This window comes from Neovison vison, chromosome 10 (assembly GCF_020171115.1).
Source record: "Neovison vison isolate M4711 chromosome 10, ASM_NN_V1, whole genome shotgun sequence".
Lineage (NCBI taxonomy): Eukaryota > Metazoa > Chordata > Mammalia > Carnivora > Mustelidae > Neogale > Neogale vison.
Window position 1 is genome coordinate 54,703,090 of NC_058100.1, and position 15,787 is coordinate 54,718,876.

Genomic DNA, 15,787 nt, shown 5'->3' on the forward strand with positions numbered 1-15,787 from the left:
CTGCATATGCTGATGAGCTTTCTCCTTCTGTACATATTGGAATAAATCAACGTGTAATAAAGCAGTACCACTTGTGAGTACTACTACAGAGAAACTTACAGCTGGAACTCAAACTTTAACACTCTAGTCAGCTAGAACTAAGCAATATGCTGAAATGGAGTTCAATTTGTTTGTACTATGAGGGTGAAATAACAAAACTGAAATAAAACCGAAAAGCAAAGAAAACAATGTGCTTCTTCTCCATACCCAGTGCGTCGTGAAGATACTGCTGTCCCACCAACTTGAGGTATTCCTCAATAGATTTGGTGGCAATGGTGTTCTCTCTGAAAATCAAGACGTCATGCTCTCCACAGCGATCCACCTCGGACATCACTAAGTCGGTGAGAAAATCCTGGTGGCAAATGTTCAATCAGGCACAAAGCAAATGAACAAATAATATTGCTACAAGAAACTGATGAAATATCAGACATCCTGAGAATGCTGCTTTAAGACTAATGCTGCATGATTCATTTGGAAAAACAAACAAACAAACAAAAGTCAATTGGAATAAAAGCTATCACCGGCCCTAGGTTTAAAATTCCGCCAAAGGTTTTCCATCATACTTTTGATAAAGACCATACTTCTATATGCGGCCCACAAGTTCCTCTATTTTCTGGTTTTCGTCCACCTTCCCAGCATCCTTGTATACCCATTGTCTCTGCACTCCATTCCAGCCACAAGGCCCTCAAACACCACCAAGCCCCTTCAAACATAGGATGCTGTCTATTAGCCACAAAGCTTCGCAAATGCTGTTCCCAGTTCTGCCTCACTCCTACCGTCGCTCCTGCCCTCACTCTCATGGAGTTAATTCCTCAAATCCTTTGATTCTAGTTTGTACCTCATTTCCTCAGTGAGGCCTTCTCTGAACCAGCATCAGTCAGGTCTCCTATTCCCCACTCTCACAGTCTCATATTTTTTTTTTTCTCTGCATTTCTCATTGTAATCACACATTTGTTTCTTTAAGAACTTGATTATTACCTGTTTTCCCAAGAAGACCATAAACCCCATGAGGCCAAAGACAGTGTCTATTTTTAGTCATTTCTAGATCTTCACTATTAGTTTCTGGTACATATAAGGTGCTCAATATATCAGAGTTATAAACTGGTCCATGCTGTCAACATGGAATTTCTTAAACTTAACACTTGAACTCATCTTCTAGGCTGATTATCTGTCTGTCTATCTATCTATTCATCTATCAATCCCCATCCATCTATATACACATTCACCCAGAAAAAAGGCATAAAAAGAAATAAAGTCCTTAAGAATAGCTTGTTCGTTCCTCAATAGTCTTAAAGATTAACTTGATGTAAAAGTCAATGTTTATTGTTTAGTTTAAACGTAGTAACATCATATTTGGAGTGTTATATATTTCAGTCTCAAAAACCAAAAACAAAGGAAATATGCTGACTTACTTATACTTTAAAATTAAGCATTTTGAACATTAATGGGATTTACTCTGGGGCAGCTCAACAAAGTAAGAGTTACAAATGTAGGAATCACTACTCCAACTCATGTACTAAGGAACAGGAGGAAACTTACGGGGGTGATGAATAACATTTTGTGTTTTGTTTTCGTGGGTGCATAATATGTCAAAATTCACTGTACTTTGTGGTTTTCGTGGGTGCATAATATGTCAAAATTCACTGCACTTTCCACTTAAAATGGGTGTATTGTATATAAACTGTTCCCAATAAAATTGTTTAAAAATATCCTATTTATATACATGATATGGATATATATATATATGTATGTATGTATGATACATATATATCTTGAGCCTTAAGCAATGGAAGAGCAGAATGACCATATCCATACATATACAAAGATGAAATTCAAACTTCAATGGCACTTCACCCCAAACTCATATGCATTTGTAACACTAGAAAACTCAAAATTATTTTCAAAACACTCAACTACAAAAATGATAATCATAGGAAGGCAGTTAGATAAGTTAGATATTGAGTATACTGATATATTATTATGATTTGTATCAAGAAATCTTAAAAGCACTTGCTTTTATTATTTGGTTCTAAATAAATTATTCTAGCTGTGAACTCTAGATCTAAAATACGATTTTACCATGATCCATTTCATTGACTCTAATGAAGACTCAGCCTAGCGAATACACTGCATAGAGATGGTAATTATCATAGTTTGGGCTGATCAAAGACTATCAGCTGGTTGGTTTTCTTCATAAAATTAGCACATTTCTCTTTTTTCCATCTTTCTGAATTTTTACTTCTATCCAGGATGAAATAAGGTTAAGACTATCATGAAACAGCTGCTAATCAAAACCCTTTACATGAATACTCTTGTTGATGCCTACCATGCTTCTGGAATGCCTCCTTCTGTGACTAGGGAATGGAGTCATCAGATAATCTTAACTTAAAATATAGTGAGGAGTATAACCATCATACAGCACACTCTGGAATTAAAGATAATCTTGAATACACTATGGGATTAGCACACCAATTGTACCATTTCTTTGGTCAGAAAATAAAGAGCTAGCCCTGATATCTATGTTTCATGCAAATGGACTTTAAAATAAATATCTGCTGGTTTCTCCATGTTACTTCTTTGTTTTGTAATCCCCAATTCCTGGATATACTACTACTACTAATAGGCTTCATTCCTAAAAAATTTTTTTTAATCATTAGCAAAGCATTCTTCTCCAATTTAGATCTCTGCATGAAACACAGTATATATACTTCTTCATAAAAGGGAAGAGATGTGGGTAACGCAGCCCTCCTTTTTCACTTACCTTGGCTCTGCCAGTACTTTGAAGAATGTGCACTAAGGCACAGGCCAACTCCTCTTTATTTCTCACACTGATTACTGGTTCAAGGACAGAACACAGCATGGTGTAGTTGCTGGTGACAAATTCTGCGAATTCTTTGTATTGCTCCATAGGCAGAATGGTGATAGTTTGGAAACGTGATTTAATTCGAATAGAAGGTCCTCCTGTCTTTCCTTTGTTGGGTGTAGGGGTACTCACTGGGTACCATTTTTCTACAAATTGGCGACCAGTCACACTGGCAGTGGGAATGTTGACTAGCCCTACATAATTATTCTTGTCTTTTTTTTTCTTTTTTTCCACATCTTTATAAATGTGAACTGTGATGCTATGAAGAGGCGGAAGGCTGTAGAATTCAAAATGTTCACCCCAGAAAATATTATCTGCTTTGGTCTTGCTGGTTGTACGAGCAAAGAGGGTATCATCAAGGCACAGTTCACAGAAATATTTCTTTTTAGGGGCAAGGTCCTTGGCTTCAATGATCCACAAACGAAGAACATTTTCAGCTCGTCTGCAATTGTCCTATAAGAAAGCAACAAAGCTGAGTTGGAAAGTTGAAGTCCCAGAAAAACAACATTTTAATTTTAAAGTAGGTGATATTGACCATGCACTTTATCAAGGGCAGTCATTAAATAATGAAAGGGATTCTTTCTCTTTGTTCAGGAAAATAGCAAGCTCTAAATAAGAAGATAACAGAATCTTAGCCTCATACAGTCAATTTACTTGGGTTAAAAAAATATCCTGTAATGTAAGTCCTAAAAGGCCAGCCTAGTGGCAACTGGCCCAGTTTCTGCAAATAAAAGAAGAGATAAGTAGTTAAGAAACTAGTATTCTAGTCCCACTTCTGTCATGCACCAGCTTCTCACCTGGGCTCGTCATGTAACTTGTGAGTCTTCTTACCCACACGGGTAAAATCACAATAATATCTGCAATAAGATTATTTTGAGTGTAAAATGGCATAGCATGTAAGTAAAAATTAAGGTGTGATTGCCGCATTTACCTTCTATCAACTTACTGCTTACAGAGGTATACATTTTTTAGACACTCAAAGCCACTATTACCTTATTTGGTTGAACTGTCCTACGAAGGTTTTCCATCCACTTATCTCTCTCTGAAGCGGAGTTACAGCTGAAGCATTTACTTCCACTTAAATATGTAACCTTCAACATAAAGATTAGAGATAAGGAAAAGGAAACAGGATTTGGGGCCTCTACCTTTGTCCTTCTAACCCTATGAGTTACAAATATGCTATGAACCCAAATTGTAACGTACAAAACCAAAATGATACTTGGTGGTTCCATGACGTCTCTATTCTACATCTACATCTGCTTTTTTTCCTCTCATGGAGGGAGCATTCACACTCATTTCCAGGTAGGAGAACAAAAGCCACTGAGAATTCAGGTCAGAACCTAAAACTGGCCTTCAGTTCAGAAAGATCAATATTAAGAACCTTCCAGGCCACATCTTCAAATACTTATGAACAAATATGCTCGATATAACTGAAAATGCAAGAGAACCTCTAAATAGCTTATCAAATTTCTTGGAACTGCCTTCACTATAATATTACAGAAAGGGTATTCTATGAAAGTGAGAAGAGTTAGCAGTACTGAATTAATGTCTTTGGAACCCATTTCTTCTCCACTAGGCAACCAGCTTGTTCATTTCCAGTTATCAATCACTATTATCACTGTCCTTTAAAAATGAACATGCTCTCTATATACTCAGAACCTAACACTGGGCCTGGTATGCAGACTGTTGAACTGAGGTCCACAAATAGGGGAGAATTCACATGAGTTTGGTAAAAAAAAGAACACCAATAAATGGCCTGTCCAAATAGTTTGAATGTGCTCACATATTAATTCAATCCACAGTTACAACCTAGTGAATGAGATCAGATTATGCATGCTGTTCAATATGGTAGCTACTAGCCACGTGTGGCTACATGAACCCCTGAAATGCAGCTAGTCCCAAACGAGATGTATTGTAAATATAACATACACATCACGTACACATTTTGAATACTTAGCTTAAAAAACAAAAAGGATATAAAAAAATCTCACTGATAATTTTATATTAGTTACATGTTAAAATGATACTTGGGTTTAATAAAATTTTAGATTTTAGGTTTCATATTTGGTTAGTTTATATTTCTGTTGGATATGGTGGATCCATAATGTTGGATATGGTGGATCCATAAGAACAGGAATCAAACCCCTTTCAACTTCTACACCATCTATCACAGCATTCATATTAGTCAGTCATTCATATTAGTCACTAAATTCACACTAGTTAATCAAATCTTAATCTGAACAATTATACATACATATATATAATTATGTAATATAATATATATGGATATGTTTATATATGTGTAGTTTTTTTTATTAAAGATTTTTATTTATTTATTTGACAGAGATCACAAGTAGGCACAGAGGCAGGAAGAGAGAGAGGACGGGAAGCAGGCTCCCTGCTGAGCAGAGAGCCAGACACGGGGCTCAATCCCAGGACCCCGGGATCATGACCTGAGCCGAAGGCAGAGGCTTTAACCCACTGAGCCACCCAGGTACCCCTATATATGTAGTTTTAAACTTTAAATTACAAAATTGGTCAATTGTGTACATTTAGTTTTAGAGGGAGAAATTACCTTAGAAAAAGTGATGGTCATAATTTATTGGTGAAGAGCAATTTATTCATTAAAGAAATCAGGCACCTGCAATGTGCCAGGGACTGGGCTGTGTGCAAGGGATTATAAAAATAAATAAGACAAGGTCTCAGATCTTGAACTGCCGAGGTTGTACTTAGAAAAATTATGGTTTTGGTCAGTCTTCTCAAAGAATCATTAAAATTGGGGGCTTAGGTCTTCAGGAGAAAGATACACAGTGGGTGGTATTTTTATCAAAACTAAAAAATTACTGAACCTAGGAAAAAATAAATGAAAGAATAAAAAAATTTAAAAAGGGAAAAAAACTAAAAAATGAAAATACTTAGTAAATTATTGTTAGACTTGTGACCTCTGCCGAGAATATAATAAGAACCCATTATTTTGAAAGCAGACTAGGCCAAAAGGAATGAAAAACTATCAATAACTGTAACGACCAATATAATTAGATTAATAGATTATCAACTTTCTTCCTAAAAGTAGGCAATTTTCAGCAAGTGAAAGTCACTTAAGATGATCAAATCATTGATACCACCCACAGTAAAGAAATCATAAAATTACTGGCTAGAAAATCTGTTTGGTTAACCTCTCTTCCTTCTTTCTAAGCTTTTTACCTCAAAGCAGAAGTCTTGCCCAAGGATGCTACTATGGAGTGGTTTCACTGACACAGGCTCTCCTCTGCCTAGATCCAGACATTCCACCGCACTGCAAGGGCTCAGCAAGGACTCATGGGAACGTGACTCTTTTAGTTTAGGCAGACCTCGAGCCCTAAAAGTAGAAAAAGATATTTTAGACCGTGTAACTCCTTGGCCAACAAGAAAATGAAGGACTGATGCACTGGAGTTAACAACAAATGTATAATTCCCAAGGGAAATGTAAATAAGGGGCAAATTAATAGTTAATCCATGATAATCACAGTAGCCATATTCACATGGCACATACAAACCACATACATATTTGTGTGTGTACACATACACACACTTTTTCAGTACAATATAAAAACACAACTTTACCAATCTCAAGGGAGTTCAAAAAAATTCTACTACAAACATTGTTTTTATTCTCATTCCTATCTTGAAGATGAAGAAATACATACTATTCAAGGTAGCTTACATATTCTTTTTTCAGGCATAGGTATTATCAAAAGTTGTTTTCTTTCTTTCTTTTTTTATTGTCATAGCTTGAACCTCTTCTCTCCTTGATGAAATAGTGGTGGGTGAACCCTCATTCTGTTTTTTTCTGTTTTGGCAGAATAAACACATTCACACAAACAGTCAAAGCCAAACTTTTCAGCACAAGACCCTGCCTTTCAAAAGATCTGATTTCCATCTCAATGTGGAATTCTTTTCTGGCGAGCATTTGGTCATATCCATGCTTTACTGTATAAACATGAATAAAGAATAAAATGCCTTGAAGAAACCTCCCACTCTCAAAAAAAATGTTCAAACTCTCATCTAGAAGAACAAATCTTTGTCAACACCATTCAGGCACCCTGACTGATTCTGTTTCTCAGTTGTTTAAAAAAGAATGTTGGGAATGACTCCGGTCATGACAGGAGCTAGTTCCTCGCTGCCCTTCAAGCTTGGGAAGTATTAATGAAGTCAAGCGATATAAAGTAAAATATTCTTGGATCCAGAACTAGATAGCCAAGTGGTTTTACTCAATAATTATAGAATTTATTGACTAAAACACCCAGAGTTAAATATATGTGTTTTGAGTAGAAGTACCCACTAGTACAGATAAAAAGAAATATCTTGTGTAAAGACATTCATTTTTGTAAAACACATTGAATAAAGAGCTTCATTTATTTCCTTGAAACGACTACGTTAACATTAATATCAGAGTGGCTTTCGATTAAATTATAAAGCAGTAAGTTAGAGGAAGCTCGCACTAAAGGCTGCTCTTTCTCTTTTGTTTCCATTCTCACATTATTTCATCAAGCTCCAGATAGGAAGAAACATCTCGAGCAGTAAGAATTTGCATCCATTCTTCTTTCCACACACATGAAAAACAACTACCATTTCATGTTTACACTGAAAAACATGTGTTCTGACACTCAGCAGCATTTCTAAGGTCAAAAAGCTACAATGTCTATTTCCCATGGATAATACAAAGCATGTATGAAAGGGACAAATGCCACTGAATGTTCTGTACATAAGAATATAACAAGGTGACATTTCTTTCCTCCTGCTCTCTCGGGTAAGACAATGACATGTTATAAACCGCAAACACAGCCCTGCCACTATAAATAACTAAAGGCTACAAAAAATTTTTACTTCCACATAATTACCATCTAACCTTTCCCAGTATGTTTCATAGGGAGCCAGTGGAGTTAACAGGATACTGTAATGTTTTTGCAAACACGTATCAAACAGTCATTCCAGCCCATTTTTCCCAGGAGTTGTCTGGAAGGGAAAAGCCGCTCATGCTCGGGGGGTGAGCCTCCCAGTAGGAAAGACGGAGGCCTATTTGAAATCGAAGCAGGTATGGCAGAGGGCTTGCTTTTTTCTGGAAAATTCGCAAGGCAAATATCCTCAAACAGAAATTAATTTGATTTTCAACAAAATAAACGCCTACCTACATGAAGCAATGGTACAGCCACGTGGTGGTGCAGCCCCAAACCATAGCGGAGCCGCATGTCCCGCGTCGGGAGGCACTCTGTGTGCCTCCTCAGAAAGCAACCCTCTGCTTAGCAGCCAAGAGCCAACAGAACAGACTTTCCCTGCTGCCTTCGGGGACTGAGAACATCTTTGGGTAAACGTTTTCCAGGTGTAATTTCAAGTCTCCAACAGAAGTTGAACAGAAACCCAAAAAGGGAACATGAAGTCACATTCCAAAGAGGCTGCAGAATAGGTAATATTCCTCCCTCTCCTCCTCTGGTTGCAGCCGGCCAGCCCCTCAGGTAACACAAACAAGGTGCTGGGCTCTAGGCTGGGCCTGTTGCCATGGCGCTCCGCCTAGAAGGAGAGCAGGGCTGTAGGCAGCAGGGAGAAGCTGCGGTCTTAAGGACTCGGGAGCGTGCTCCGTGAACGTGACCATTTTAAGACAGGAAGGAAGGAATGGCAACGTCTACTACTCATTTTTAGTAACAGTTTCTCAAAGTCAGAGGCCGTTGGGGAAAAAACAGGCAACTCTGCGGGTGGAAGAACATCTCTTAAATAGAGGAACAAACCTGAGCTTTGGCTCATCTCCTCCATGATCCCCTGCCCTCCACTAGAAGGCATTCACTACATCCTACTTGTGAGAACAATCTTTCTCTCACATCTGTTCTATTTCCTTTGCAGTATTTACCCTAGTTTAATGTTCCCAGGTATTATTTTTTTATTAACTTTTCTGGACTACACATTTTTTTTTAAAAGAAAGAGATGAATAAAAATCCTTATTTACTGTTTTTACAATGCTGAACAAATTTCATTTTGATGCTTATGTCTAACTTCCAAACGCAGCCATCAACAGATATTACAACCAAGACATCTGGAATTAGAATCCAAAACGTCTCCTAGTTATTGAAATTGCAATGATTAATTTGTAGTTCACAATCTCCTATTGTTCAGCATGTAGGTATGTGTGTGTACACACACTTATACCCTCATACCCATGAATTGAACACCAAAGTCACTAGTATGTTCAACATTACTACTGAATAAATAAGGAAGCCTTTCCTGTATTGGGAAAAATGTCTCTGGGAAGACAGAAGTAATTCCCAGAGTAGCAGGATTACAGTAAACGGGAAGATCAAGCAGCCTGGGAATGGTTTGAGGTGGTGGTGGGGGGAGGTATTATCAGGCAAATGGTTTTATGTAATAGCATTAGTAACTCACATCCCCTCTAAATCATGTTTATCTCCTCCTGTACCTTCATGGGAATTGATTTTTCTTAGCTCTGCTAACTAGAGAGTTTTAAGAACCCTGTATGGCACAACAGCTTACTTCTACAATATAAAGTAGAAGGTGGATTTACAGAGAGAATAATTGGAGTTTAAGGTCATTTTTCCCAGTCCAGTCTGACGATGGCCTTCATCAAGGAACCTAGCCTTGAAAGTGGACCTTGTGAATCTCTTGACTACTAGCCAGAGTTCTCTTCCAAACTCCTGCACGTCTGCCTCCAATCCCCATCACCCCAAATACTAAGTAAGAATCATTCAGGGCTCCAGTATAATTATTTCTTGGTTTAATTGGGAAACTGCTTTCCAGAAGCAATTTTACTTTCAATTAAGGAACACCGTATTCTTTACATTTTTGTTTTAAGGTCAGCAAACAACCTTGATTGCTACGTAAACTCCAAGGCCTCCAGCAAGGTGATGGGTAAGGGTTAAAAATGTAATTGCTTTGGTGATGAAGATTACCTGCTGCTTCTGACCTATTTAAGAGATAAACTACAAGAGAAGCCTTCAATTACTCACCATAGTGAATAAGTATTTCATTGCTTTAACCCACATCCCTATCTTAAATCAGTCTTAGAAGACAAAAGAGAAGGGTTGGGGGATGGGGAGCCAATACACACACCACTGGATACACTGATAGAAAAAAAAAAAAGGAGCCAAAGAACTCTGATTAGTGTGATGTTAAGTAAAACACAGCTGGATTTTTCTCAGCTTCACCATTCAATTTTTTAAAAAGCCATATTTCCCCCAAAGTGCCAGTGGTGCTTGGATGTGCTAGCTCAATCTGCCATGTGTTTACTGATTCAGTCCCAAATCATCCAGGAAACTTTTAATTAAAAATGCTATTGCCACACAAAATCCTGCACTCCAGTGCAGGTGAATTTCTGCTGGGCTTGGCAGTTATGATTCCAGATCGCTTCACTGAATTCTTGAAGAAACAGCTCAGCCGTAAGGTGGGTGCAGAAATGTATGTTCATATTCACTAGTATGTATTCCTAAGGCACTTTACCTTGTTTGAGAATTTCCCAGGTAGTAACTAACAAGATTCAGAATCCTAATACTCTACCAATAAATACGCATAGGGTCCAATAAGTTTTTAAAACTTGCATCTGAGATCTCACTCTGGGAAAAATGTGGCTTTACCTGAACCTTACATTTTATTGTTTATCAACCTGATACATCTTTTGAAAAAGGAGATCTTTCCCTGTGCTATAATTTTAAAGGTTTCCTTCCTTGGATTAAACAACAACAACAACAACAACAAAATAAATTAGAACTCATTCACCAGAATTCTACTTGTGGGCTCAGAAGAATGTCCTCCCTGAGGATCCTAGCTGCACTGGTTTATTTGCTGCAGTTAAAGCCAGTCCCTACTGCTTAAATTACTCACTGATTTTTATGTTAGCTTTAAAAAATACACCACACAACCACTCACACAAAAAGCTATTTATGGAAACATGACATATATTGCTGATCTCCCTACTCTCAGCCTCTAGACAGGATGGTCTGATGAGCCCAACTGCTAATGGTAAAAAAGGATATTTGTCAGCCTGAGCTGTCACTTAAAATGAACAAACTCATGGTAAGGAAATATATCATCATAGACAAAAATGACATTCAACCTATTTTGGTACACATTCATTTTTGGTACACATACAGGTATATATGAAATGAAGGAAGACAAAAAAAAACAAGATTATAAATATTAAAACATGTTTAGGAGGGCAGAAATCTCAACTAACCTCCAATATGACAGACACTAGGAACAATCTCTTTATAGAAACTGTGCCATACTGTAATATGCCTATTGCTTTTTGTCTTTAAGTTGCAAATGGAATAAGATCTACTACTGCCTACTGAATTAAACACAACTATATTGAATTTTTAAAACCCCATAAAACAATGTAAAGAAAAGGGAACCTTCTTACACTGTTAGTAGGAATGCAAACTGGTACAGCCACTCCGGAAAACAGCATGGAGATGCCTCAGAAAGTTAAAAAGAGAGCTATCCTATGATCCAGCAATAGCACTATTAGGTATTTGCCCAAAGGACACAAAAATACTGATTTGAAGGGATACAAAGGACACAAAAATACTGATTTGAACATGCACCCCCATTTATAGCAGCATTATCAACAATAGCCAAAATATGGAAAGAGCCCAAATGTCCACCAACTGATAAATGGATAAAGAAGTTGTAATGTATATACACAATGGGATATTACTCGGCCATAAAAAGAATCTTACCATTTACAACAACGTGGTTTTAGAGCTAGAGAGCATTATGCTAAGTGAAATAAGTCAGAGAAAGACAAATACCATATGATTTCACTCATATATGGAATTTAAGAAATGAAACAGATGAATGTGTGGGGGCAAAAAAAGAGGGAGGCAAACCATAAAATAGACTCTTAACTACAGAGAACAAACTGAGGGTTGCTGGAGAGGAGGGGGGATGGGTGAAACAGGTGAAGGGCATTATGGAGGGCACTTGCTGTGATGAGCGATCCATTACTAAATTCTACACCTGAAACTAGTATTTGACTCTACGTTAAACTAGTTGGACTTTAAATAAAATTTGAAACAAACAAGCAAAACCAACTAAACCAAACCATACTCACAAACAACTCAACTAACATACTTACTAGTTAAAGAGTGATTGAAAAGACTAACAACTTTACTCTTTCTCCAATTTAGATTAGACTTTTGGTCTCATAATTGCTATAAAATAAGTATCGGTGAGAGGAGTATAAATGAGGAAAAACTGGTGGAATTCAATGACATTTACTTCTTACTCATTCTTTTTTTTTTTTTTCAAAGATTTTATTTATTTGACAGAGAGATCACAAGTGGATAGAGAGGCAGGCAGAGAGAGAGGAGGAAGCAGGCTCCCTGCAGAGCAGAGAGCCCGATGTGGGTGGGACTCGATCCCAGGACCCCGAGATCATGACCTGAGCTGAAGGCAGAGGCTTAACCCACTGAGCCACCCAGGCGCCCCAACTCATTCTTAAACTCTTGACTATTTGCTTTCCCATTACTTTCTCCTTCAGTTGAATATATATGTATGAACTAATCTATCCATCCAACAATTACTTGGTGTACATTATATGTCAGGCACTATACTAGAGGTAGATGCAAGAAATACAATGGTGAAGAAAGGCATAGTCCTTATACTCACCGCAGTTTATCATCTGGTTAGCCATTATAATAAAATGTGGTAAGATCTATGAAAAAGGATGCAGAAGAGGCTCTATGAGCATTTACCAAGGGCCTTGGATCTTAACTGGGGATTCAGAGAAACTTTCTTGGAGGAAAAAATAATGTGAACTTGTGACCTCAACTTAGCTCCATGCAGACCTGGAGGTGGAGTTTTAGAGGGAACTGCTAGCCTGTTGAGAAGGCCTGTAGTGAAAGTCCGAGGTGTCCGGGGTGTTTAAGGAACTGAACACCTCAAGTCGGAGGTGTTTAAGGAACTGAAGAGAATTCAGCATTGTGGCTCTGGTGCAGTGTGGGTGAGTACAGGGAAAGAGAGAAGAGGGGTGGGGATCACTGAGGCTTAAGAAACACCATGATGGGACTTGTAGTAATGTGGGTGTTTCAATTTGGAACAAACAAACAAACAAACCAAACAAACAAAATAAAACAACAGTGGATGGACATGGCAAGGTTTTGTGTGGTTGAGGGGGAACGACCTGATCAGAAGTGTACCTCAGTAAGAGTACTCTGGCTAAGGTGCGGAGAAAAGAGAGGCACAAAGAGAGGGCAGACAAGAAATGGAACACTTAGAGACTAAATTCACAGATTATGGCAGTAATGTGAAACAAGATAATGAACAATAGATTAGCAGAAGTGCATGGATTTAAGAGATAATTAAGAAGGTAAATAGGGGGACGCCTGGGTGGCGCAGTTGGTTAAACGACTGCCTCCGGCTCAGGGCGTGATCCTGGAGTCCCAGATCGAGTCCCACATCAGGCTCCCAGCTCCATGGGGAGTCTGCTTCGCTCTCTGACCTTCTCCTCGCTCATTCTCTCTCTCACTGTCTCTCTCTCTCAAATAAATAAAATAAAATCTTAAAAAAAAAAAAAAAGAAGGTAAATAGGTCTTGGGCTTAGCCGCCGGTTAAGCATCTGTCATGATCCCAGGATCCTGGGATAGAGGTCCCGTATCAGGCTCCTTGCTCAGCAGAGAGCCTGCTTCTCCCTCTGCCTCTGCCTCTCTCTCTCTCTCTTTCTGTCTCTCATGAACAAATAAATAAAATATATATTTTTTTAAAGGTAAAAAAAAAAAAAAGAAGGTAAATAGGTCTTAATGATGGAATGTTGGAGTTATCAGGGAGAGAGTAGAGCCAAGGATGAGCTCCTGGGCAGAAAGATGGTGATATCCTTTACAGAGATGGGGAATAAAAGGCAACACGTGTTGAAGTGAGGGTGGAAATGAATTCAAGTTATGTACAAGATAAGTTCAAGGTTTCTCTGAGTAGATATTTGCTGTAGACTGAATGTTTGTGTCCCCCCACCCCCAAATTTATGTTGAAATGTTATACTCTAAGGTGATGGTTATTTGGAGGTGTGACCTATGGGAAGTGATTACATAATGAGAGTGGAGCCCTCATGAATAAGATTTGTACCCTTATAAAATACACCCAGGAGAGATCCACTGCTCATTCTCCCATGTGAGAACACAGTGAAAAGATGGAACTTTTGAATCAGAAAGAAGGTCCAGACCAGACACCGAATCTGCCTGAGATTTGTTCTTGAACTTCTCTGCCTCTGGAACTATGAGAAATAAATTTCTTTTTATTATAAGCTACCTAGTAGTCTACAGCGTTCTGTTACAGCCCCCCTGACTAGACTAAGACTCTATGACTACTGCAAGACAACATGCAGGTCAAGAAAAAGTCTTAAGAAAATAACCCAAGGAATGCTAGTATCTAAATCTATAGATCTGACAAAAAGAGACCGAAGAATTTAAAAGACTGAAGGAAACTTAAAAGACTGGAGTATAAAAGCCCGGGAAAGAGAGCCCTCAAGAAGCATGGACTGTCCATTACTGCAGATCAGTATGTTAAAATATTAATAGTAGCCGCTGGATATGTGGACTGAGAGATAATTGAGACTTCGGTAAGAGTAATTTCAGTGAAGCAATGAGGACAAAGATAAGACTGCAGTAGGCAGAGATAATGAATGGGATGTGAGAAACTGGAGACTAACTCATGGAGTCTGACAGTGAAGAGGTGGGAAATAGCTAGAGGGAAACATGAGGTGGAAATGGGATTAAAGGTGCTTCTCCCCCCCCCCACCCAATGAATCACTTTCTTCCCCTTAAACAATGAAGAAATAAACACTCATGGGTAATAAATTCCACGAGCCTAGAAGGTTGGAAGGTGAAGAATATAAATAAATACAGGTACCTTCCTCAATCTCCTGGAGAAAATACTATTAACAATGCTTGTGACCCTTCCTTTTATACATAGATAACCAAATATATACATATACATTGCACACACACACACACACACACACAGATTTCTACCATACTTTTTTTCCTTAAGAGTGTATTTTGGACTTCTGTTCATATTGGAACAGATAGATATGATTCACCTCTTCTTAATAACCATATAGAATTCCCTTATATGGGCCTATAGTGGTTTAACCAGTCCCTGAGGACCATCTCAGTCTTTTTTCTTTTCTTTCTTCCTTTCCCTTCCCTTCCGTTTTCTTCTTCTTTTTTCTTTTCTTTCTCTTCTGTGATCACCACCCAGTTTCAAAAAGTATCTTAGTATACATGTCTTTTTTTTTTTTTTTTTAATTTTGTTTATTTGACAGACAGAGATCACAAGTAGACAGAGAGGCAGGCAGAGAGAGAGAGGAGGAAGCAGGCTCCCTGCTGAGCAGGGAGCCCGATGCGGGACTCGATCCCAGGACCCTGAGATCATGACCTGAGCCGAAGGCAGCGGCTTAACCCACTGAGCCACCCAGGCGCCCCTAGTATACATGTCTTAATGCACATGTGCATGATTTATGGTTTAGATGTGAAACTGCTAGATTGAAGAGATCATATATTTAAAATTTTGATACTGCTAAATTATCCTACATGAAATATGGCATTATAAAAAGAAATATGGCATCAATTTAAACTCCTACCAATGATGCGTGTTTCTATATATGCTCTCCACCAAAACTGGATATGGCTGAACTGAAAAACTTGCCAGGATAACTGGTGAAAAACTGTATTTCATTATTGCTTTCTTATGCATTTCTTTATGGGTTTGAGACATTTTAATATAATCATTGGCAATCTCAGTTACCTTTTCTGTGAGTTATAAGCTGCTATTTCATGTTCTTAAACCTTTTTTCTAATTGCTGAACCTGATATGTAAATGTTCTTTGCATGTTAATTAGTACTTTTCCTG

The 15,787-nt window shown here is 38.1% G+C and overlaps 1 protein-coding gene across 8 annotated transcripts in view; it reads right to left on the reverse strand.

Annotated features, from left to right (window-relative positions):
• The window catches only part of RASAL2 (RAS protein activator like 2), a 357,312-nt gene that overhangs the window by 29,742 nt on the left and 311,783 nt on the right, over window positions 1–15,787 (reverse strand). For all 8 annotated transcript variants that reach the window (XM_044267341.1, XM_044267340.1, XM_044267339.1 and 5 more), the window contains 4 exons: window positions 6,107–6,260; window positions 3,895–3,993; window positions 2,801–3,355; window positions 247–391 (listed from right to left, as the gene is read on the reverse strand). In XM_044267341.1, coding sequence (XP_044123276.1) covers window positions 247–391; window positions 2,801–3,355; window positions 3,895–3,993; window positions 6,107–6,260 — 953 coding nt within the window. The remainder of the gene's footprint in view (window positions 1–246; window positions 392–2,800; window positions 3,356–3,894; window positions 3,994–6,106; window positions 6,261–15,787) is intronic.